Raw genomic sequence first — 24,842 nt, 5'->3', positions numbered from 1 at the left:
CATTGGAGCAGGCTCCACAATAGAGGCAGCACCTCTGCAGACTAGGGCACCATTGTGTTTCTATTCTCAGCTAAAGTGGCTCTTTCCTCTGCCTGCATGGAGGGCCATTGTGGGAAGTGGATTGTCTGAATGCATCTGTATCATAGGGCCAATGCTGTTGATGCAATTTCACCTTGTGGTGCTATTTTTTTGTTTGTGTGCCTTTCTGTCTCTCCTCCTACTTTCTCTGGTTCTTCTCCCTCCCTCTCCCGCTATCCTCCAATGCCCTCTCTCAAATGGGATTAAATGGAGCACAAAATGTGGCCAAGATGTAACAACAATGAGGTGGGGGGTTGTGGAAGATAAAAGCAACTTCTAGCCTTTGGGCTTTTCATGTGTCCCCTTTGAGGTAGGAAGGAAGAGGGGGGGGGGGTGTGCTCTTGTGAAAAGGCAGTGACAAGATAGAGCTTTTCAGGAAGAGGCCAGGGTAAATATTTCTGCAGAGGGTTCTGTTCATGCTGCACAGGCTGAACTCCACACCACCAAATTCCCTGCCTGGGGTCTGTGCTGCACGGTGTAGGGCAGAGCAAAGCAAGTACCTGTCAAAGAGAAGCCCCTCAGGGGTCCCCTCTCCCTACTCTCGTATTGCCAGAGTTCATGTCTTCAGGCTGGCACCGTATGTACAAAACTGGAATGCTGAGTGGATGTGAAACCTTTCTGGACTCTTTGGGATACATTCAGAGGTGCTCAGGATCTACCAGAGACCCTTCTCTGGTGACAGAATGTGATTCAGTCTAAATCAGGAACCTGAAGGCATTTCTCTGAAAAAGGAAGAATAGGATCCTCTCCAACCACTGGAGGTGAGGGGCACTGAGCAGCTGCACCATGTCCAAGGATATGCTACAGCAAAAGCAGCATCTGGGTGAGCATCATTGTGCTTCAGTTTCCACTTAAGGCTTGTGATAAGAGTTCAAAAATAGGAGACAGCAGGATGGAAAGCACTAGGGGCCCCAAGGAAGGGAAGAAAGTCAGACGAGTGAGCCAGAGGGAGGCAGACAGGACGAAATGGCAGGAAAAATGGTTTGCTGCCAAACTTTTCTTGTGTGCAGATAGCAGAAAGGCCAGCAGTGCTCTCTGTCTGCTGCCCCATCCAATAGCACCTGTACCATCAGTGTGCTGTACTTCTGCAAGCATGGGGCTACTTACAGGTCATTGTCCGTTTCAGTGCGGTTCTTTTGTTGCCGCCTGTAGACAATAATTACGGTGACAGCCACGCCGATGATGAGAGCTGCTGCAATGACTCCTCCCACGATCCCAATAATGCCTCCTGGGGCACCCTGAGGTAGTGGCTTATCTGCAACACACAGGGAAGCACAGGAGGGAGGGTTAGAGCATCAGACAACACAACTGGTAAGGCACAAAGGCCAGTAGAACCAGGGACTCCAGGAGCAAAGATGCCAACGTGCTCTGAAATTGCCTCAGGTAACCATGTGCAGGCATCTTCATGGGGGGGGACAGGTCATACTGAAACATAGTAGTCAGAACTCAAGAGGAACAGGAATCTGTGGCTACAATTGCAGCCCAGTGTGTCTTCAAGAGCTAACCGCTTTCTTACACTGTTCTGCAATTTCCCCTTCAATCAGGTGGATATTCCTGGATCCGTTTTTCTGCCTTTGTTCTGTCCTCAAAGAAAGAAGGGTTTAGGGAATAAAGGTGCCTCCAAGCAGTCACCCCATGTGGTGCAGAGGGACTCACGCGGACCTGCTACTTGATATTATTTAACTATCTGGAAAGCCTTCTGCAGAGCTTTGTCACAGTGTCTTCACTGAATTCCTGGTGCTGTTGAAATTAAGGACAGCTTTGCTATTAACGTAGGTCTTAGAAGAGCCAAGGACCAGTGCTCAATTTATTGAGGTGGAGCAGAGCTATTTGCAGCCCTAAACCTTACAAAAAAGATGCCCTTAGTGTAGGATTTAGGGGTGAGGGGGAGATATATCATATCTTGCATTTCATCTCCTGTTTGCTCCATGGCTGGAGAGCTATGTGACCTGGGCCAGCTCCTCGGTGACTAACGCGGACCTCATTCAAAGGAAACCTATCCCACGGGCCTGATAGGAAAGCGCTTTGAAACGTATGATAAAAGGATTTAATTTGCTCTACCTTCCAACCTAATTAAACTTGAAAACTAGCTAATTGGTACTTTGTACTTACAGCTCCGGCAGTGATGAAAGAAGGAGATAATTGGAATGGAGGAAGAAGGAGGAGGAGGAGAAGGAAAAGAAATTCAGGGGAGGGGAGCGAGACAGGAATGAGGGAACAAGGTGCTTTGTAGAACTTGTCTGTCACACCTAATTTTTGTACTTTTCTTAATGCTCCGGCTACTGGCTGCTCATGGAGACCAGATACTGGACTATATGGACCTTATTCTGCAACAATTATGGGTTTGGGTATCACAGTGGTAGCCAGTATCTCCACTAAACTACCCATCCCCAAGGCCTCAAAATTATACCCACTTTACATGTGTGCATGGTTACGAAATGTCTGCACACATTCCCAAACCACATAGGACAACTTCCACAGGACTTTTCAGGGTGAAAATCTGCCACTTACTCCCACCTTACATCCATGGATTCAGCACTTGCTCAGCTCGAAGGCTGGGCTCCCTGAAATCCCGCGTACCAGGTACAATTGCAGAACTGACTGCGCTGAATCATTGCCAACAGCCTATTCCCAGATCTCACCTCACAGCCAGCCTTCTTCACCTTTCAAATTTGCTGCTGTCATCCAGGAGTGAACTGAGGTGTATAAACATTTCCCAGGGAAATCCCCTCTCTGGTCAATACCAACAAATTGCACAGCAGAGAAGTGGCATATTTACTGTATCAGTACAAAACACTTGAACTCCCTGCACCATGCTAAGATGTTGCTACCAATGAAGAATTTGTCCTGGGAATTGTCTTGATGCTGATCCCCCACCCCTTTCCATGCAAGCCTGGTTTTCTCTTGCCTCGCAAGGACACCTCAGAGCCTCCACCAGTCAGCATCCCGCACCCCGCCTTCCCCTGTTCCTTAATTAAGAGCTCAGAGCTGTGTGTCTTCCAGTGGCAGGATGCCGTAGTCATCAGAACGTGAGGCTCTGCTCCCCACTGTCCTCGGCAGTGGCAGTCACTTTTCTTTCTCTTCCCTTCTCCATAAGCCACATTATCTTGTAAATAATATTTCTGCCTTGAGACAGCTCACTTACAGCCATGCCTAGGCAGACAGCTGACATGTTGCAATCCAAACCCCCGGACAGCATTAGAGATTGTGGCAGGGACGGCGACTGTAAAGAATCTTCCAGTCACTTTGGCTGGGGCATTTCCGTGATGAATTGGCCCCTAATGGCTCTCTGGATGGCAGGTAGCGAGCAGAGAACATCAGCCTCCTGCTACCGCTGTAAATCAGTAGGTGTGTATATGTGTGTGGGGAAGGGGTGCAGAAGGAGAAAGAGGGAAAGGAAAATAAATAAATAAAGCAAAAATTAATCTCCAGGAACTTGAACAGGGCTGTATAATAATGGAAAGGGGCCAGGAAACTTTAAAGAGGGGAAAATGCAGCCATCAGTTAGCAGAAGAGAGAGAGGTAACTACAGGGCACTGGGTAAAGACAGTAAGGAGAAGAGGGAAAGAATGAAGGAGCACAAGGAGAAATGCAGATGCTTTGGGGTGTCTATCAGAGTACTTCCTTCTTTCCGAGCTCTCAATACTATGGTGTGAACATCCCAATGTTGGTACCCATCCCAGCTACCTAAGACTGGGCTGTGTTAATGCAGTGCTTCCACAGAATGGCAAGTACCAAACAATGATACAATCCTATGAAAACAAGCCCTGCCCCTACATCTGCAGGTCTCTTTCCCGAGGACAGGCTGAGCTATCCTACAAAAGTGTTGGCCACATCCTTGCAGGAGTCCAGCTAGGAAGCTGTGAAAGGCAACAGGGATAATTGCTGACAATAAGAGGAAACACCAGGAGACAAGGAAGATAAATGAGAGATGAAGGTCCTGAGAGAGCAAGAAAGTGCAGATGGGAGGAGAAGAAAATGGGAAGAGGAAGAGAGAGACCTTCCTTTCTGCTGCATCTTCCTTCTTTAACACACACACACACACACATGCTTTAAAACCTTCTTTCATTTCATCTGTATCCCCAGCTGCTTATTTCCTCCATCTCCCCTTTCCTGGGGAAGAGCTGTGGCTAGTACAGTTTGGAGGGTTCACCTGCAACCCAGCCCATTTCCTTCTCTCCTCTGTGTGCATTGCCTCTTTAACAGGTAAAGTCAGAGACACCAACAGGGCTTTTTTGGAGGGCAGGGTGGCTGCAAGAAGGGGTGTTGTAAGTCAAACAGAAGGATACTGGGAAAGCCTCAGGAGAAGATGATAAGAACTGGCAGATGAGGATTCAGTTACATTGACAGGGCTTTTGGGCAGCCCTGGGAAGATGTTTGCAAGGCTTGTGAATCAGGATCAGAATAAATTGGCAGGACAGCTCAGGGGCCTCCAGAGTGGAGTGGGAAAAGGCTTTGCCAATTAAGAATGCAAAAACCCTTGCTCTGTGTCACGCTCGAATAATTTAAGACTCTCCAAAAAGTTTGTGTGAAGCAGTTGGCAGTGAGGCAGGTACCAGAGAACCCAAAGGGGCTGAATGAACAGCTCAGTCTTATCTGGATGTCTAAGGGCTGCTGGGAACTCCTCGTTCCTGCTAGAAACTGAATTAATTCACAGTATTACAATTAAGGAGAAAAGAAGGACACCCCACCCCCAGTCTCTTTCAGAGCAGTTTCGTTCGTTACTTTGTTCTCCTGCAGCTCTTCTGGAGATGGAAGCAGACACAGGGAAGGAAGAAAAGTGGTTATCTATCCATAAATCATCCTTCCCAGTCACCTGATGGTGTGTGTGTCTGGGTTTCCAAAAGTAACCAGTAACAGACGAAGATCTTTCTACCAACCAGATAAATTAAAACATTTTGTGAGGTGCTGATAGTGTAATTCACCAGGCCCAATGCTCAGTTAAATCACATCCAGCAGTCCAATGCTGCCAGTCGTTCACATCTCCCAAACAAGTGAAGAATGTCCACTAGACAAGAATGTCCATCCTGGAGAAATGCGTCAGGCACAATCACAGTGCACAACTGATGCACAACATAGTTTCATAGCACTGGCTATGAAAAAACCCTCGTCCAAACAGCCACAGGGCTGATGGCTCTGTCCGTATGGACAGAGCCGTGGCTCAGATTTACTGCAGACAGTCATGGTAGCATTTCAAAGCAGAGAGACAAACGGACAGAGCTGTCCACACGCGCTATGCCCACAGGGTGAAATAGTGCAGCTGCAGAGCGCAATAGTAAATAACAATAGAGGAACAATGAAGGCTTTGGAGAACCAGCTTGCAGGAGAGCAAGAGAGATGTTCCCAAAGGGAATTTGAAGTGAGGCAAAGATGGATAAAATGGAAAGCTTCCAGAGAAGGGTATGCCAGAGCGGAGGAAATGACTCACTTGCTCTTGGTATGGGGGGAGTGATGTGGAGGACTTTGCAAAAGGAAAGAAGAGACAGCGTCTGTCACACTTTTGGAAATAAGGTCTCTTCCCTTAAAGCTACCTGTGTGGCTGGGACATTTGCATCATGAAGCAGCCTCGCTGCTCTTGGGATCAAGACTTGAGAGTGGGATAAGTTAACATCCCCACCAAGGGTCTATGCCTGTCTGGGTTTGATTTTTTTATGTAAAGCTGGGATCAGCCAGATAATTCTGCACTTGCTGCAGTATATGCACAGTGACATCCAGCCTGAGCAGGTGGGGAGGAGCAGATCTGTGGAATGGAGTCCTGCATGAATTGAAAGACAGGTGTGGGTGGGATGGAGGTGCTGGCAGGCAGGAAGGCTTCATTTGGATGAGAGGGCTGGGTCTCACACCAGTACTGTCTTCTTTCTATCCTGATTGTCTGCCATGTATTCAGTTACCCCAGGGAGAGCCTGAGCCCAATCCAATTGCTGATGCACTAACCTGCATCCCCCAGGTAAATCTGGAAGCTGCGTCAGTCTCTGGGCCCAGTTTACTGCAGCTCTGAGTGAAGCTAGTTTGCTCAGAGCGAGCTGCACACACTTCTGTCTTTGCCTCCCCCTAACTTCAACCTGACTCCTCAGTGTTTTGCAGAAAACCAGCATAACAACATACAACACCTCTGATAAGCCATTTGCTCAAAGATCTGCCTGCATCTGTAACCAATTGCAAAGTAGGGTTCCCTTTCCATTTATCACCTCTCCACACAAAACAAATCCCCATCTATTTCATGGCTGGCTAGCCAAGGCACTCAGCAATGTGCTGCCTTGCTCAGACACATTACAAATCAATGGGACGGAATTGTGATTCTTCTCCTTTCTTTATGCTGGCAGTTTTGAAGCTCTTCTTGCTGCCAGCCTTGCTAGAGTTAATGTTACCTTGGTGCTCAACTGCATCCCTGTTCACAGGCATATACAGCCTGCATGTTTAAAGCAGCCTGTCCCGGTACAGTGCCAGCTCAAAGTAAGCCTGTCTGTGACCTGGATTGTCACCCTGATTCAGTGCAAGGAGTTAGCACTTGCTGGACTCCTTCTGCCTGCTGAACCTTTGAGCAAGACAATGAGATCAGATGATGCATATTTATAATACACCCCACCTGACACATTCCAGGGAGCCTGAGACACGGCAAGTTCACAGAGCTAAATTAAACTGAGTTGAAAAGCTTGGCAGAACAAATACATCTTCAGTTTGGTTTTAAAGACAAGAGCAGGATTGGCTAATTTGAGACACGCTCCAATAGCATACACACCCCCAGGCACAAGCTGGTTCAGAGCCTCATGAAGCCTTGTGTTTGCAAAGGGTTAATGAAATGCTGTTCCCAGGAGAGCCAGAGACACGAGCTGGTAAAGCTGATGGGCCAAAGGGTAGGATAAACAGCGGGGCTTGCAAGTCACTGGAGATTTTAAAGGGATCTTAAGTCTGAAGGAGGAGAGGTGGGTTAGGTCTCTTGGGGGGCAGTTCCCTTCACTGTGTGTATTAAGTGAATCCCATGCAGGGACAGCTAAGCATCCAGAGGATAAAAGGGATTAAGAAGGGAAAAACACTGCTTGGAAAGCTGAGCCACTGGCACTGGACCATTAGTGTGTGAGGCTGAAGTGCCATCCTGCCCCCTCAGCAGCAGCATTTCCTTCATCTGTCAGAGCTGGCTCCAAAATCTTCATGCCCTTTCCTTTTGTCCTGGCCTGAAGTGGAGAGGAGAAGGGGAACACAGTATCTCAGTCTCCTCCCACCTAAGCCCCTCTCAGACCTTGCTTCAGCTCAGATCCTTGCCTAACTGCGGCTGGAGGTGACCAGGCTGCAAGAAACATCAGTGAAAACACTTCACAGTGAGGAAAATCTGTCCCTGTGCAAACACAAATCAATGTTCCATGGTCAATTTGCGGTTTGCAGCACCACTTAACCCCTGCAGTATCCAGAACCAGCTCTGTTAGGAGTGCTGTTCTTTTGGTGACATATGGTGAGAGAAAAAGGGGGAGTTAGACCTTAGCATGGGGAAGAGGAGCAATTTGGTTAGCAAAGGTGGCTGGCAGGGTTTTCTGAGCCGAAGGAGTGTCTGCACTTCACTTGGTGACAAAAGCATAGCAAAAGCAGAGCTGATCCAGCAGGTCTCCCCATCCCTGCCTCCCAGAGACTCCTCCAGATACAGAAAGACCTCAGGACTTCTCTTGCTAGCAAGAGAAGGTGCTTCTGGTTTTGCGTCACCTCAGGAGCTGGCGATTCAGCCAGCCAAACAAAGGTTAAACACCAAAATGAAGGCAGAGCTGCTCTTCTGCCTCTATGCCCTGATAGAAGGAATTTAAAAAGCCGTCGCAGCCTCTCCCACCAGGGTGTTTGTTGATGTAATGCTCATTCACACAATTAGCTGCCACACATGCGAGTGCCAAGCCATGGCTGCAATCCTGACGCTGCCACGGCACGGGGCTTCAGCCTCATTCCCCTGGAAATCCCACACTGCACAGGCTGGGTCCCCAGGGCCCCGGCAAGGCGGGGGAGCTCGCCTCCCACATGGGGCTTCTCTGCTTGCTGCTGCACCTCCCTGCATCTGGTCCAAACAAATGGGTGCTGGGAGGGTCTCAGTTATAGTGTGTATTTTGAGTGGGGCCAAAAGCCACTGTTGCCAAGGGTGGTTAAGCAAACAAATGCTCCTGACTGCTTTCTGCGTTCTCCTTCCTCTCCCTCCCACAAATGGGAGACTCTCACAACTGCCAAGCCCCTCTATGAGTGACCTGATATATCCCCTAATTCTCTCTGCTGAAGACCAGACGACTGGATACCCTTTGGGTCCTGAGCACATTTGGAGCATGGGTATCCCACTGTCTAGGTACTAATCACAATGTCCCTTTAAGATCCCTGCCCACTTCGCTTTCCTCTGTAATTTTTACTAGCCCAACTGGCACTTAAAGACCTTGCAAACCACTTGCCTGTCTCTGATGAGGTTTCGGGAGAGCTTGGCAGTGTGGTGTGCAGATCTGGCCCTCCCTGGGTGCCTGCTTTGAAAAGCATGCCCAACTGCAAATGGACACATGGATGTGCTTGGTATTAGTGGAGATTTCACACGCATTTCAGCAAAGGCAATTGCTTTGCCAGTCACCGAGGGTGGAGGCATCGCGGCTCTCCAGTAATGACCAGCTTTCTCCCTTTCCTCTCCTGCAGGGGAAGCAGCAGAGACATCCTTGCTTAAGTAGCATCTGGTTAAGTAGCTGCTGGCTGCAAAAGCATGTCTGGAATGTGGCTTTAACCCCTGATGACCTTCCCTTGCAATGCTTCCCAGTGGCTGATAACAAGGATGGGGTTTGGGTAGCAGCACTAGGAGCAGTGTGTTAACCCCATCAGATCCAGCAAAGAGGACAGACTTCTGCAGAGTAGCTGTTGTAGCGGGAGCTCCGCTGCAGATACCTTTACTGGGCTGGGTTTTCTTCCACTCCTGGAGCAAAGTGTAGCAGTTGTTGAATAGCATGTGGAGACATGGTTTGAGAGCTTAGGAAGGAAGCCTTTTCTCTGTGTGAAAGGACACAGCTTAGCAAAGTCATTACAGTGCAACATCAAGAGCCAGTGGTTCAGAGGGTGCAACAGCACGCAGTCATTTGCAGCAGCGTCCACCCATAGCAACTGAGCCCCAATGTGCACATGCATGCTACATCCCGGCACTTTCCACTCAGCCAAGAAATGCCTGCATTAACTCCAGATTCTGGGATGTCCCGGCCTCTCTCTGCCACTCAGTGGCTCTAGCAAAGAGGGGCCAGACATGACCTTGTTGTCTGTAACCCATCTATCTAAATGCAGCACAAAACTCACCCTGCCCTCTCTCCACCCCGCTTGGCCAACTCCACAGACCTCCCTGCCTTCCCAGAACCAGGGGCTTCACAGCTAAGTGCGGCAGTATGGTGAGTGCTCCAGCCTGTTTTGGGGGAGAAGATGGGACCTGGAGAAGATGCGAAATGTTATCTGACGTTTCCTCTGCCTCCCAGCCCTTAATTTTAGTTCTGCTTCATTTCCTTGCAGCTCAGCAGAGTAATGAACAATCAAATCCCTTTAGTAATTTATTTCTTCTGCTGTACAGTTTTGAGGAGGTGATGACACTTAAAATTGCCTCTCCTGGAGGGATGAAGGGGTCAGATCCTGAACCCCATTACACCAGAGAGTGTCTCTCTTGATCTTAGCAGCCTGCTACAGCTGCCCAATGCACAGCGTGGTCCCAAATCCATGTTTAGCCAGAGATACAGCCTTGCTCCCTTGATGAGTCCATTAAGGTCATGCTATTACAAGCAGCCACCAGATGAATTCTGTCAGATAGAAGGTACAGGGACTGCAGCTCAGACTCTTATCATTTGTGTTAATAGAGTTAATTTGCTCAACAATCTTCAGCAGCACTCCTGGGAACATCTCACTCTGCTTGCCCATGTGCCCTGGGCTGTATTTGTCTCCTGTTGCCTCTGGGGTTCTTACAGCATGGGGCAGCTGTATCTTGGATGTCCCCAAAGGATGAGTGAGATCAGCTCCCTGTTTGCATCTACGCAGAAACACTGCTGGGAGCTAGGTGCAGACACAGGGTATGTGCGGCAGGGTGAGGAGGAACTGCTCTGCTTCTCTGTCATCTGGCCAAAAGTTCACGAACAGTTGTGCAAATGGAAAGGTGGACAGGGCTACAGTTCTCTTATCTCCCCTGGTAGCTGCAGCAGCGGGGAGGGCTGGAGGCTGCTGTGCCTCTTCACGCACCCCCTTCCCTTCTCTCCTCTCCCACAGCTTCCCAAATACCCTTGAGACCTGCTGCAGTCCAGACAAAACAATGACTCTTCAGCCTCCTGGAGCAGGGAGGGAGCTGCTGGCTGTTCTGGAGTGATGTGCGAGAATGAAGCTGGTGGATGCTCATGTGGCTCTGACCTGGACTCTAGTGCCACTGCCTCCTCTCCTGCTCATCACACGCATCTTCCTGACTGACAGCGCCAAGGGTGAGATCCGCTTCTCCCAAGCCAGGACGGTCACTGTGCCTGCACTGACTTGGCAAAAGCAGCTGCAGCATGTCCCTGGCTGCCCCCATTCAATCCTGCTCCAGGAGAGGGACAATGATGCAGAGGGCAACTCAGACTTTATGTTCCTGACCGTTTTCCAGATTTCTCCTTCCTGTTAATGGCAATGAAAGACTCCTAACACACCTTCCCTTCTAACTTCTCAAACATCTTGCAAGCTCTGTGGGACAGTCTCTGCCTTAGCATGTAACCACCAATATTTAGCCATGTAAACTTATTCAGCTGGGTATTTGTTAGCTTGCACACAGGTAGCTTCCCCCACCTCCAATATAGATCAAATGGAAATGCTGGAAAGAGAGCGATCAGTCAGTTTGAAAGAGAAGCTGTGAAGGACAGGCAATTGATACAAAAACTAGGGTTACCCTGGGGAATACAACAGGAACAAAATCTCTGCAATGCTCTATAGGCACTTAACCAGATAGATATGGTCAAGAGGACAGTAATGATTCAGAAAAGGCAGAAGATTTGAATAACTATTCATGATCTGTCTCTGGAGACCAACAGACATTTGTTTGTGGCTTCTGAGATGACAAAACAATTTCCGCATGTTTGAGGATGACAAGACTGAGGAGCTTGGTGGACACAATCTCCTTGGGTACTCCACTTATTATAAGCAAACAGATAGGTTGAAAGACTTAGCTGAGGAGTTCCCTAACTCACTGCTGATAGTTTTTACTATTTGTTAAAATAGCTAAATTCTAGAAGGTTAAATTCTAGCAGAATGGAAGAGGACACGGAGAATGACTTGAATACTATAGGGTGAGTTGCTGGCACCAAAGAAAAAGCTAACACAGGTTCCAGTTAATAAAGAATTAAAAGGCAGGAATACAATTGATGCCAGTCTACATGGTTAGTGGGAAATGGGTCTTGTCAGTCAAATACAATGTCATTTTTTGCCTACTAAACCAGTCATCTCATCAAAGTAAGCATAGAGATGGAATAGAAAATAGATTAAGAGTGGCTAACTGACAGGTCTCAGAAGGAGTTGTCAAGAGGCAATCACTGTCAGTGGGCACATTTCTGCAGAGTCCGTAAGGAGGGGTGATGGGCCTGATGCTACTCAATGTTTTCATAGGGTGTGTGGAAACAATGACCACCTCAGTGCCTTAGCAATCCCTGGATGAGGCAGAGGTCGGTGGATTTGTAAAGAAGCCCATTAATAGACTCAAGATGTTGTAATTCAGCCATTGCAATACTCTCCATCCCTGCTGAAGCACCTGTATTTTTAAAAGGAAGAGGACCCAGAAGGGAAGAATGCAGAAGATGCCTGAGTATAGCTTTTCAGTAAGTTGATTGAAACTGGACCTTAAAGGATGTTCCTTAACACCTCCCTGGTGAGAATGAAACTGGTGCCGACCTGCAGGAGAGGAACAGGGAAAAAGCAAGGGCTGGGAGTTGAACACAGCTTCCCAGAGGCTGCCCGAGCAGTCACAAGGTCATGCTGTAACACAGACAACCCTTCCCCATGTCTAAATCTCTTTCTCCCCACCCTAATCCCTGCTATGTGTCAGCCTTTTTGGCTCAGCAGTCAGCTGAATGCTGAGAGAGGGGAAGTGACTCCTGTCTCTGACACAGGGAAGGTTGTGGGCCTTAAAGAAAGAGCATCCTAGGGAAGGGAGAGGGGGCTCAAAGCCTGTGGGGACAGTACAGAGCTGCCTGCGCACGTTCCTCTGTGCAGGGATGGGCTCCACACATCCTCCTCCCTCTATTCTGTTGCTCAGGTAACACTTTCAAGGCAGGTCCTCCAAGCAAATTTTTAGGTCAGTTATAATTGGGAAGCCTTGCATGGAGCTATAAAACATCAGTTAATATGCTGGAACTATCTAGTTAAATGCCAATTATAAAACCCCATAAGCTCCTCAACTCAAATATATTAATAACATAATTAAACATTTATTGCTTATGCAAATTAAAAGTTAAGTTAATCGGACATCAATGAAACCCCAGGAAGTGACCATTTAAGTAACTAATTTCTATTTAATTATGATTCCTTCCTATTATAAAGCCCCCATGCCATTATTTCTGGACTGCTCTTCAGTGTTTACTCGAGTCATTCAGACTTGGCATTCCCACTCTGGTATCCATTCATAATACCAGACAGCTGCAGCATTCTTATCAACAGCCGTGGACCTTGCACAGCTGGCAGCAGCTGGACTGGGTACCCTTCTTACTTGTTGCTCTTTCTCCTACCTCCTCCTTGGCTAAGCTGCTAGGAAGGTCACAGCCAGAATTGCCTCCTCCAGATTCTGCAGATTCAGGGTGGGTAGAGGTGAGTATGCACTGGACCCGTGGAAAGGCACACACTGGGAATGGCGACAGCGAGCATGTGTTTGTACATATCCCGTAGGCAGAAGTGTGCTCCAATGAGCAAGATAAGGATTTAGGTTTCCTGAGTCCACCCTTGAGCCTTCTCCCTGGCTCCCCGCACACCTTCGCTGATGTCATTTCACTTCTCTGTATCACCCTCCCATGGAAGGGCACTCTTTTGCACGGCAGGGAAATTAGGGACCTCAGGGGATGAGTGTTTCATGATGGGTTCAGCTCCTTGGGCGGACAAAACTGTGTGCCAGCAGAAAGCTACTGTTCATTATTATTGTAAAGCAGTAATTGAAAGGGCTGGGAGCTACAGCAGGACAATGAGATGAGGCCGGGAGATGGAAAATGAAGTGATTTGTTCCTCGAGGGATGGAGACATTTCCCCTGGTGAGCAGAGCCTGTGCAGCCAGGGCCATACGGACAGACTCCCTCCCTCCAAGCGACAGGCAATCAGTTAAACCTGACAGGTGTGAAGTTGGCAATTTTCTTTTCAAAACTGTGAGATAAACAGGCTGGCGGGAGTTTGAGAGGAACAGAGAGATAAGGGAGAAATTGAAACATTCAGGTACCTTCTCGCCATGTGGCTAGGGGTGGCTCACAGGCAGATGGGTGGAGAAAAGCATTTGCTTTCAAAGCCCCAGACATACCAGGGACTCAGGTGTGAGGCTAGAAAAAGGCACTAATGAAAAAGAGAAACCCCTTCCTCTCACAGCTCCTCAAAGGGTGCTCCCTTTGATCTCTTAAGATTTGATCCATATTCATCTCCTGGGATTTAGCCAGCACTGAACTGCTCCTCCTGAGCTCACCGGCAAACTACAGGACAGTGTTTTCTGCAAAGAGGCAGAAAGAGCATTTAGTGCCTCTTTGCATGCAAACCATTTTCTTTCCCAAGTTCCACACAGTTCAGAGAAAAACCTCTGCCTGTTTCCTATGAGGATTTGAGTTTGGTTCAGCAGTTGTGAAATCTACGGAGTGTCCCTAACTCACCTTGCGCTGGGCTTAGTCAGACGAGGCCACAACATTTACCTCAGCTGCTGAGGCTAAGGGAGCAACTCCAATGGCTGGTATCCATAAATTACTACCTTTCAATAACTCAGCCCCTAGGGGTGATGCAACATTTTTAACCTACATTTTAATCATGTGCACATTTATCTTGCTGTGTCCCTGCTTTGCCTGCATGGCCATGCCTGAGTCTCTGATTTCTTCTAGCTAGTATGTAAAATTTTAGGAGTGCAACACACATCCAGTTTTTTTTAACGGGCTGATCTTTGTTCTGCAAATACGGTATAAGAGAGAGCCTGCATCTCCCAAACACGTCTGGGAAGGCTGTGAAATGCCTTGTTTGGAGGAGGAGTGAACCAGCCCCCCTTGCCTTCTGCCAGGCACCACTGAGGGCATTTGAGGCTCAACAACACTTCTCGGTGTCACAGGTCCTCCAGCTGGAATACATTTGCATAAAGCAATTTTCTTTAACAAATGTGTTCATACAAATCAAACTCAAGATTGCAAATAATCTGAAACCATGAAAAAAACCTAATCAAACATATTTGTTACTACAAGTAATTCACCCAGCACTGTGGAAACAGCAAGTTTCTCTCAGTTCAATTTTTCCAGCCCTAGCTCTAGGAGACTTAATGCTGTGACCTTGCGTGCTCCGACTTGAACCTGAGCACGAATTGCCTCTTACTTCACAATGAATTTTGGATTGAAGGTCACGCATTTCTGGGCTGATGCTCTGTGACCTGATCTGCCTCCAGTGCCCCTCGAGCTCCCACCCCTTCACAGCCAGCCTGCTTTAACATCTCCCTGTTACACTGCCTTTTTCTCTGTCTGTTGGAGCCCTTTGGCTCTTGCACTTCCAGTTCTGAGTCTGCTATGAATGTGGATCCCTGGGACATCCATCTGGTTTTGAGTGTTGTGCAAGGCATTAATCCCACCATGGGAGGGACATCTTCCCAGGTGCCTGTGCCCAGGGATATCGGGCAGGTTGGCTGATAATTCCCTGATTACACTGGACTATATCTCAATTTCACTCAGTACAAATCCTCCTTAGGCCACATGCATTCGTATGGGTGGAAATAAGCATAACTCCATTGTAGTCAGAAAAGTTGGATGTGCTTGCATCAACTGGGAACCTGGCTCTCTATCTTCATCATGGACATTTCAGCCCTGAACTCTGCATGCATCTCCCAGTTCCAGAGAGGTAAATCTCATGGTGTCTGCTCTGGTCTAGACTAGCTCTCTGCTGCTGGACCATGCTCAGCAGTGGACATACAGTCTAAGAGCAAACACAAGCCTCTTGTTCATCTCCTCCTGCCCTGATCCAGCTCCTCCCCTGACTCTCTGCTGGCACCTCTGCTGATCATCAGAGCTCTGAACTTGTTTTTGGGGGCCAGCAGTGCTCACCTGCAGAGATATGGCTTTGAGAAGAGATCCAAGCCATGCTGCCATTTTTCCATGGGCTACATGCATTGCTGGCATTCCCGCCCCCAACATGTTTCTGTTTTGTTCCAGAGAAACACAATACTTAGGGGCACTGCCTGGAAGTCAGTTCCTGCTGTGTTGAGCTCTCTGCAACCTGAGCTGCTGAGAAGAGGCCCCATGCAGTGGGTTTTATCCATCATCGCTTAACTGTAAGACATGGCCTGGGAAATCAGTGCAGCATTTCCCAGGGGCTCATCCCAGCAGGACCATGGGCAAAGATAGCCCCTCTTATGCTTCTATCCATCTTAGACTCCCATCCCAGCTCCCCAGTGCTCCTTTTCTTTCTCCCCTTTCTCCCCACCCCCAAACTTGGCTGATGTGGCTGAGCCAGCTGCTGGGGATCCAGTTCTGTAAGATGCTGCCCCTCCGCATCACTGTCATGGTTGCTCCTAGGGCTACTGACCTGAACGGCTGCAGCTGAAGCAAAGCTATGTTTCCAACATCTGTCATTACTAAGAGGAGCTGGCAGATAGGGGAAAATGAGAGGAGTAAAATATGTGGACATATAGTTACAGCCCGGATAGTGGTCACAACTCCCTTGGCCACATTGAAGCCTGATAACAAGAGTGTTTCTGGCTTTTCCTCCCTTTGCATCGGAGGAAAGCCTCCCCAAGGCTATCTTTAACCCCTTCCAAAGTGAGGCGCCCAGCACACTCCTTTTTCAGCAGAATGACCGAGAACTGGCTCCGTTAGCAGCATGTGGTTTGGAGGGAGCCTGTGTGCCAAGCAGCATACAATGCACTGATCATCCAGCGTGGTATCAAAAAGCCTCCTGCTGCTCTGGTGCACGCTCCACACCTGCTTTTCTGCTGACAGGGAATGTACAGTCTGCACCAAACTACACCTTTCCAGCCTAATCCTGAGCACTTCCCCCTCCGTCCAGCTCATCTCTTCTCAATAGACACCAGTTCAAGTTCAAGTTCAGATTTGGGTCAGGACCCCTCTCCCTCTCTCTCTGTGACGGGGAGTGCTGGGTTTTGGTTCAGATCTCCAGCAGATCATCCATGTGCTGAAGTTGGGTGCAAAAATCCCTTCCCAGGGAGTATTCCACTCTCTAGGCCAGAGGCATGGCAAAGTGCCTGTTGATATCAGTGCAAGGAAGAGCATGCACATTTTCTCTGATCTCTTGCTTGCTTTGTCTCTCCCTCCCTTGCAAAAGTCTGCGTCTTGCAGAGTCGTCTGCCTTGATCTTTGGGAACAAGGCTTTCTTTGTAGCATACATTCACAGTCAGGAACCTGGAGGAAAGGGGAAAGGCAAACTGTTCTTCCCAATGCAGAGATCAGTAACGGAGATGCAGGGATGCAGTCTGACTGATCTTGCCTCCCAATGGACCCTTAGCATCCCTATAGCATTTAGATGGTTTTGATGCACAATCGTCAGTGTTGCACTATGGGAACACCCTACTGTGTCAAATCAAAGGTTGGCCTAGCCAGTATCCTGGCCCTGACGGCAGCTAATTACACATGCCTAGAGAAAATAGAAGAGTGCAAGTGTGTATTGCCATTTTTCCAATAGCCTGTCCCACCTGCTATAGCTAACAGCAACTTAAGAACTTCCTAAGCTAGAGCGAGTATCATAATTTTTAATAGCTTTTGGTGGGTTTTTCTTCCCTATGTTTTTCTAGCCACTTTTTTAGCATCAGCACTTTTGGCATCAGCAGCATGCTCTGACAAGGAATTTCACTGTTTACACTGATAAGGGGAAACGTTCCCACCTTCTTTTGTCTATCTTGAATCTGCTGTCCAAGAATTTCACACAATACCACTTACGTCAGTGGCAAAAACAGTCATTCCCTGTACACCTTCTCCAGGCCACCTGCTGTTTTGGAGATCTCTTAACCCTCAGCCTTCAGCCTTTATCTGCAAGCAACTCTCATTACAAAATACTGCATATCATGGGAACAGACCGAGGTCGTTGGAAAGTAGATGCCATTTCTGCTACTGTAAGTCTCCTTACAGCTACCAGTCACAGGTTGCAGAACGACGCAGTCACAGATGCACCAAAAAAAAAAGGAGAATGTCTCTTTTTTTAAAATTCTTTATTTATAAAAAAGTACATTTTTTTTCCACAGCTGAGCCACTATTGGTTTTTATACAAGTAAAAGGAAGGGTGATGCAACACCCCATCCACACAAATTATAACCATGAAAATGCCCCCCCCCCGGACCCAAACAAATTACAAAGGATGGAAAACAAAAAAAACCAAACAAAAATCATAAAAGTCCATTACATTATTATTATTTTTATTTTTTATTTTTTACAAAAGCACTTACAACACAGATTACAAAAAAAAAAGTGGGGTTGGGGTTGTTTGTTTGTCTGTCTGTAGTCTTTATTCCACAATGATAATTACAGCAAGAGGAAGAAGAAAAAGAGAGATAAAAATCACTGGAGTTAGGGAATCATGGTTAAAAAAAAAAAAAAAAAGGCAAAAGAAAAGAAAAAACAGATCCTCACTGAGAGTACCTCCACCAATACCAGTTCATGCTAGCAAAGGGTCTGACTCCATATGCTTGTTACATTCACCCCCAGGTAAATTACATATGGAAAGTCACACTGGTCCGAAGTACAAACTGCCCCGCCTCACTAAGGCTTGGGTTTCCTTCCCGTACTGGTGGACTGACTCCTCCCTTTCGCCCCATTGCAGAAGGCAGCACCCCCCGCTCTGGCACCTCAGCCCTGGCTGTGCTCTGCCCTGGCCCCTCTGCCAGGTCCAGCCCTTGGCCCCCCCAACTCCCTGCTGCAGAGCAGCAGCCCCTGGGGAGAGGCCGGCGAGTTTTAGGAGCGATGGTGAGGCAGCGGTTGGACCCCAGACCTTCACACTCTCCCCTGCCTCTCTCGAGGAGTTGCTCGAATTGACAGCAAATTGCATCAAATACGAAGGGGAGGGAAAGGGCGGGGGGACTGCAGGCTAGGGGAGGGTAAAGTGCTATCATAAGCCCCGCAGAATAAAGAACAGGCATCAGTGCACACGATGCTGGCAGCGTTTCCTCTCCCCACCAGGGCCCACTGCCCACAGTCCAGAAGAGCAAACAGACCCGAAAATGTCGGGGCTACAACAGGGAGCGGTTGTGAACGTGGGAACCTTACAGTGAATTTTAACCTGCTGGCAAAAGGCTACAACCTGCCCCACTGCTTTTCCTCTTTGAACAAAATGGGCCTGGGGTACCCCCCCCATTTCCACGGTATGAAACCTCCGAGCTTTGTGCAGCCTGCAGGCACGACACATTCGCCTGACTCCTGCGCTGAGCTGGGCAATGGGGTTTTCACCTCCACTCTGAGCATGACGACCAGTGCCTCAAACTCCAAAAACCCGTGTGTGCGCATGTGTGCGTGTGTGTGCTTGTGCATGGGAAAGAAAACCAGCAAAGGAGAGCAGCACCTCCCGTTCTAATTGCATTCCCTTCTCTAATTGCTTGAAGATCAATCTTTTGAATCTCTCTCTCTCTCGAACCCTCAGTGATTTCTGCTGAACAGTTGCCGTGTTTCTTTTTTGACTCAACATCAGGAAAATGGCTCCCTTTGTCCCTTATGTCTTTGCAATCAATTTGGTGCTACCATTTCAGTTTGTTTGATTTTTTTTAACCAAGAAATCTTCAGGGTTTTTTTTTTAATTTTTTTTCCCCTGGCTGAATGAAAATGATTTAACAACAGGGGAAAAAAAATCTGGTAATTAAATAAGGGAAAATAACATTACTAGGGTGAATTGCAATGAATAATCCTAGAGATAAGCCCCAGCAGGAAAACAGCTGGGTTGTCTTTGTACATAAACTACAGGCTCGTTTTGGGTTGTGACACAGATGTGTCTGCTTCAGTAGAGCTCCCCGATTACACGCAAGGAAGGATCTGGGTGCTCGGCCCAAATTCACCTGCATTTTCTTTGCTGAGATGGTGGCGAGACCCAGAGCAATGTACCACAGGGCTCAGGCTGACCTCCCTCTCATCTGCCTGTTCAGCTTTTCCATCAGCGCATCTCAACCTTGAGGTACCCCAAGTTTTGCTTCAAGTTGCTATCCAGGATCAGGGCTTGGGAAGGGAAAAGCACCACGCTGATATGTCTGTTCACTGGCAAGAACCCAGCAAAGGGATCTGGACAATGATCCCTTCAAATGGAGGTACGGCAACCGGCCGTGTCTCCGAGGCACTTTGCCGATACTCAGTCCCCAAGCAGTGCAATGGCACTTCCCAGGCAGAAAGCCAACTCGGGTATAACTAACGGGACACACCAGTTCAGGTTCAGCATAAATGGGGCATTTCCTGGAGAGCAGCAGCTCCCTAGCACCTAGGCAGAGAGGCGGCCAACACTGCCTGCAGCAGGCGTTGGGAACTAAGAGAGGATGGGGACGTGCTCCACGCTGACCGGAGGGGTAGCCAGGAGGTTCCCAGCCCATCTTCTGCTGCTGGTTGCGATGCTGGGACACCACAACAAACAGCTTCCATCTCCCAACTGGAAGCTTGCTCTTTGCCGGGTCCCACAGGGATGTTTTACGCCTCCTTAGCACCTCTGATGAAAGGGGGACAGAGAAGCAGGGGATTTTTCACTCGAGGCAGCCTGAGGGTCCCTCGGAGAGGTGGCCCAGCCTGCAAGCTCCTGTGCACAGCTGTGAAAAGTGCGTCACCACTTAAAATTGGCAGCTTGACCCCAGCCTGCCAGAATCTGGCCCGTTGCGAGAAACTGAGGTACAAAGGGACAAATGACACCGTCCCCCAAGGAAAGAACAGATTGCCCCTCTGCCTGCCCTCGCAGCCCAGGCACCAGGAGGCCCTTGGGGCCACCAGGCAGATTGCCCCTGTGGGGTGAGTACTGCATGGTCGCCAGCACCTTCACTCCCCTGCAGAACCTCCCAGGAGGCAGGATGCACATGGTCTTCAATTTGGCACCTCTACTGAGCTCAGCCCTACATTTGGGTAGAGACAGGTACCACTTTCCCCCGATGCTGGTGGAAAACCCGACTGAATTGCCCTCAAGGGCCCCCTCAGAGCAATTTAACCCAGAGAAGGGAGTGAAGCTATTATTACTGGATCAAGACGGCTCTCAGATGAAACATCAATCTGATTCCCCCTGCCCTCGCTTCTTTTTCGTTCTACCTTGCTATGGATTAATGGCTAATCACTTGGCTAATTACCACCCCAAAAATCTCTTGGCCAATTAGCTGACCTTGCAAGGGACAGCAAGAAGCAAATCACTGCATAGAGGTGGCATATCTCTATGGCTGTGGGAATAATTGCACCAATGGAGTAATGCTGCAGGGCCCAAGCATGAGAAGAATGCACTACTGAACCTTGAACTTGCAGGGTACCTCACTGCTGTGTCAGGTAATACTGTCTAAGGATCTTCCACTCCAGGCTTGCCCAGGTTCTGGATGAAAAATAGTCATTTGTCCCCTCTTCTGAACTGCTCTGATGAGCTAAGTGGCTGAGCGCTTTCCTAGACTTGTGCTGGCACAGTATCGGGGTGCAAAAACTGTGATGTAGCAGAAAGGGAATTGTATATAGGCTCTAGCTTGGAAATACCATATTGCTCTGCTATCTCCGAGTCCTGCTGTTTTTTGAGCCCCCATTCAGCTAACTATGTGGACAGTGTGTGAACAGGCAATGAATAAGCCAAGGAGGCTACATCTCAAAAAATGACACCTCTAAGTGCACAGCTAATAACTACCAAAGCATATATCTTAGGACTCCTTGTTCATATTTCCTGCAAGCCATACCTTAACTCAGGAACAGTTATACTGTCCCGCTCTCTCCCAGGCCCGTCTGCAACGCTTTGTACCTTTGGTCTTTAGGACACAGCTTCACTGTGGGCTAGGGCCCCGCAGTGCTGTGGAGTCAGTGCAATGAGAATTTGCCAGGTCAGATCAGTGGCCCCTGCCTGTGACTAACGCAGAACATGAAAAAATCGCTGCTGGACCCTGCAGATTTTATAGAAGGTAGTTTTCTTCCAAATCCATCTCCCCACAGTATGTATCTGCACTGGGGGAAATTTGCAGAGGAGGGTCTGTGCCACCGATTTCCACTCTGCGCTTGGCCACGGACCACCCAGAGTTTGGTGTTGGAGATGGCATCACAACCCTTTTTAGAGCCTAGTTGTGAAATTCAGATCTAAAGGATTATTCACTTGAGAGATGGACTTTGCTGAGAACCACAAACTCTGCAGGCTCTGCCGTGTATCCCATGTTACCTTAGAGTAAGCTGTGGCTAAGGTACAGTGCTCAGCAATGCTGCTCTGTCCTGATCCAGATTACAGGGTTCACACTTTGGGGAATTAAAGCCCTGTGTATGCTGTTATCCCAAGGCACTGGATGGAAGTCATTCCCTCTGCAGGTTTACAACCACCCCTAACAGTCAGCCCCTACTAGTAATCAGAGATATCGAGAGATGTTAGAGATTTCATTTCCTTTACTGGGGGCTTGCTTGGTAGCAGGGTGCTCCTGGTGGCAGTGGACGGACTTGGGAAAGTTTAGCCGTATTTTTTAAGGTTCAGCCTGAGAGATCCCAAGGGAATCTCTGCCCTGCCTTGAGTGGATATAAAGCAGCCTTCCTGTGGCATTTGGCTGTTTTGCCAGAAGCCAGGAAGCCTGGAGGGCTGGCAGGAACAGCAGAAAGATTAGAGTGTAACAATTGGATTTCCCACTCCCCTACACCACTAAGGCAGTAAGAACAAGCTACAAACTGTGGATGGCTCAGGCTGAGCTTCACGTTGTCTGGACCAAGCACCACACGCTAAAGGAAAGCATTGGAGGTTGCCTGGATCAGAGATCTGACCTTGACTCATCTGTGTGGTTCTGACTCGCCACCCTCCCTTTTGTAGAAGGATAACCCCTGGATGTTATGGAACAAAACCCAGCGGGTAAGGCAGGAGGAGAATTAGTCCTGCTATTTTTAGATGTGCATGATAATACAGCTCAGAAAACTGGGGATTTCTTTTCAAACAAAAGATTTATTTATACATCAAATTAAAAAAAAAAAAAAAAACACAAAACAAAAAACAAAAAACCAAACCACCAACCCACAAGAAGAAAAATAAGCCCCAACCCAGTGAATCTAATTTGGATATGATCAGTGTCAGACAGAGGGCCCTGAAGTCTGGAATCCCATTTATCCACAGAGCAGAGATAGCAGCAATCCAAGCCTCCCCATCACAACACAGTGGCTCAAGGGAAGGAGGACAAGATCAATACCCCAAGCTCACTCACTCCTGCCCTGTCTACCAAGCCTTTGCTTAGAAGAGGGATGTGATATTGAAAAAGTGGCAATCAATGCAGACTAAGCAATATATCTAAGGGCTGGGGTTGTTGCTAGGAGAGTTAGAGAGAAGCACCCCCATGCTCTGACACACGCAAAAGAAAAAAAGTGTAAACACATGACAATTAAGTCTTAGTGGTATAATAAAACTAGGGGCCTGATGCTGTACCGAAGCCCTCAAAGACACTGGATGGTACCCTGGGAGATTTGCCCTGCCAGGGTCTGCAGACCAGAGCTGAAGGCAGTGAGTTTGTGGGAGAAGCAAAGTGGTTGGTCCCCTTCCCCAGGCAATGGCAGCAAGGTGTGTGCACGCCACGCCACGCCACACCATGCACAATCGTTGTGCCAGAGTTAACTGCTCTGTGGCTGGTACTAGCAACAACAACAGCAACAAGAACAAAAAGAGGCAGCATTTCTCTGAGCCATCACAGGGGGGAAAAAGTCAGCAATAAATACTCATTTTCTTTCTTTTAAAAGAACACTCAAACAAAGACAGAAAATGAAAAGCCAAGAAATAATAAATTGTAGGAGGAAAATGGCAGCTCTGTTTCCCTGCCCTGCTATCAGCCCATGCACCTGGCGTTTGTTCTAGGGCTTTTTCTCCCCCCTTTCTCCTCATTTTCCTTTTATTGAGTCATTAAAAACTGGGAGTGGATCTCCCCAGGCCTGCAGCGGGTGATGGGAATGCTACCCAGACCCCACTGTAAAGAAAGTGATTAGGAAAAAAAAAATCAGTTCACCTGATAATGGCACCTATGTTTCCACTGCCATAAGCTTTCCTGGCCTCTGTCCTTCTACGGACAGCCCACTTGATCCCCTCCCAAGGTTAAAAAAAAACCCAAAGAAGACAACATACAAACAAATTCCAGTGTTTCAGGGGTGCGGAAGTGGGAGGAGGAACCTTGGGGAGGGAAGTGGGGCCAAAGGGCACTCTGAGACATGAAGACACAAACAGAGTGTAATATACAGGCTGGGCAACAGTCGTTAAAGCAAATAGTAACACCTAAGCCACCGACCAATACAAACACCACAGAAGGGGACGAAAGTCGTCAAGAGAAATTAAAAAGCAAAACCAAAACCGAGAAAATAATTACCCAACCTCCCACCTCCCGTACGCCCCCAAAATGATCTGTAAGCAAAGCTGCCCTCCCTCCCCGCTCGCCCCAGCCCGCCCTTCCTGCCAGTGCTGGAAGCGTCCAAAGTCTCTGCTGAGCGCCGGGGGCTGGCCGGGGGCGTGCGTGCGTGTGCGGGGGGTGAGCGTGCGTGCAGTGTGTGTGCAAGCGGCTGCGGCACGCTTGGCTCCGCTCGGCTCCGCTCGGCAGGGATGCAGGGGGAGTGGGAGGGCATCACTCGCATGTGTGTGTATGTGTGTGTGTGTGTGTAGCAATGGGGTGCCGAGCTACACGTACCACTCCTTTTTGGAAATAAAAGATCCGTCGTTCTGTGAGACCATGTTCTCCGCTATGTCGAGCTGCTCGGGGTCGTACTGGAAGCCGAGTGTCCTTTCATCGTAAGGTTCGGGGTGCGCCTCCCCCTCGTCTACGGTGAAGTAAGGCCGCTTAGCATCCTCCTCGTATTTGTTGGGGCCACCCAGCTTGCGCTCACCTCCCGCATCCTCGTCCTCATCTTCGTAGGTGCTGCCGCCCAGCGGGCCCGGCTTCTTCTCGTCATCCGAGTCGTCAGGGTACTGGAGGTTTTGGGCCATGGGGGGGTGATGCTGCGGGATGCCGGCCTTGCTGTAGCCATTGCCGTACACGTGCTTCTTTGTGCTGTAATCACCCTTGAAGGTGTGACGCCGACGCCGGAGTACCACAAAGAGCACCACGGCCACCACCAGGACCAGCGAGACTCCTCCCACTATGCCCCCAATCACCGGTGTGGGGATGTTCGGCTGCACCATGGATTTGCGATCATCGATTGGAGACGGGGTGTAGGGAAATTCTGGGTAGGAAAAGACAGATGGAAGGGGGAACAGTGTCAAACCATGCGGAAACGCGCCCTCCCTCCATGCTTTCATTGCCATTTTTGGGGGGTGGGGGGGTGGGAAGATGAGGGTAAGGAACAGGGAAGGGAAAAACTAGGGAAAGGGGAAAAGGGTGCATCCTCACAGGGGTCAGCGCACAGGAGCTCTGCCTCAGCAAGGGGAACGCAGCGTGCCGTGCCAAGCTCGCCAAGCCTCATGCAGGAGCCCAGCAGGCTGGAAGC

General features: G+C 48.8%; 1 protein-coding gene across 7 annotated transcripts in view; it reads right to left on the bottom strand.

Annotated features, from left to right (window-relative positions):
- NECTIN1 (nectin cell adhesion molecule 1) overlaps positions 1–24,842 on the bottom strand; it is a 107,744-nt gene that overhangs the window by 18,922 nt on the left and 63,980 nt on the right. For 6 of the 7 annotated variants that reach the window (XR_007506000.1, XM_049800195.1, XM_049800189.1 and 3 more), the window contains exon 6: positions 1,186–1,333. Coding sequence is in view for 6 of the 7 variants with exons in the window: in XM_049800195.1 (XP_049656152.1) it covers positions 1,186–1,333 (148 nt within the window). In the remaining variant the exon portion in view is untranslated. Of the gene's footprint in view, positions 1–1,185; positions 1,334–17,621; positions 24,579–24,842 lie in introns of those variants that run through there. The other variant, XM_049800192.1, reaches the window with a different exon arrangement.

This window comes from Accipiter gentilis, chromosome 5 (genome assembly GCF_929443795.1).
Source record: "Accipiter gentilis chromosome 5, bAccGen1.1, whole genome shotgun sequence".
Classification (NCBI taxonomy): Eukaryota; Metazoa; Chordata; class Aves; order Accipitriformes; family Accipitridae; genus Astur; species Astur gentilis.
This window is presented reverse-complemented; position numbering and strand designations above follow the sequence as displayed.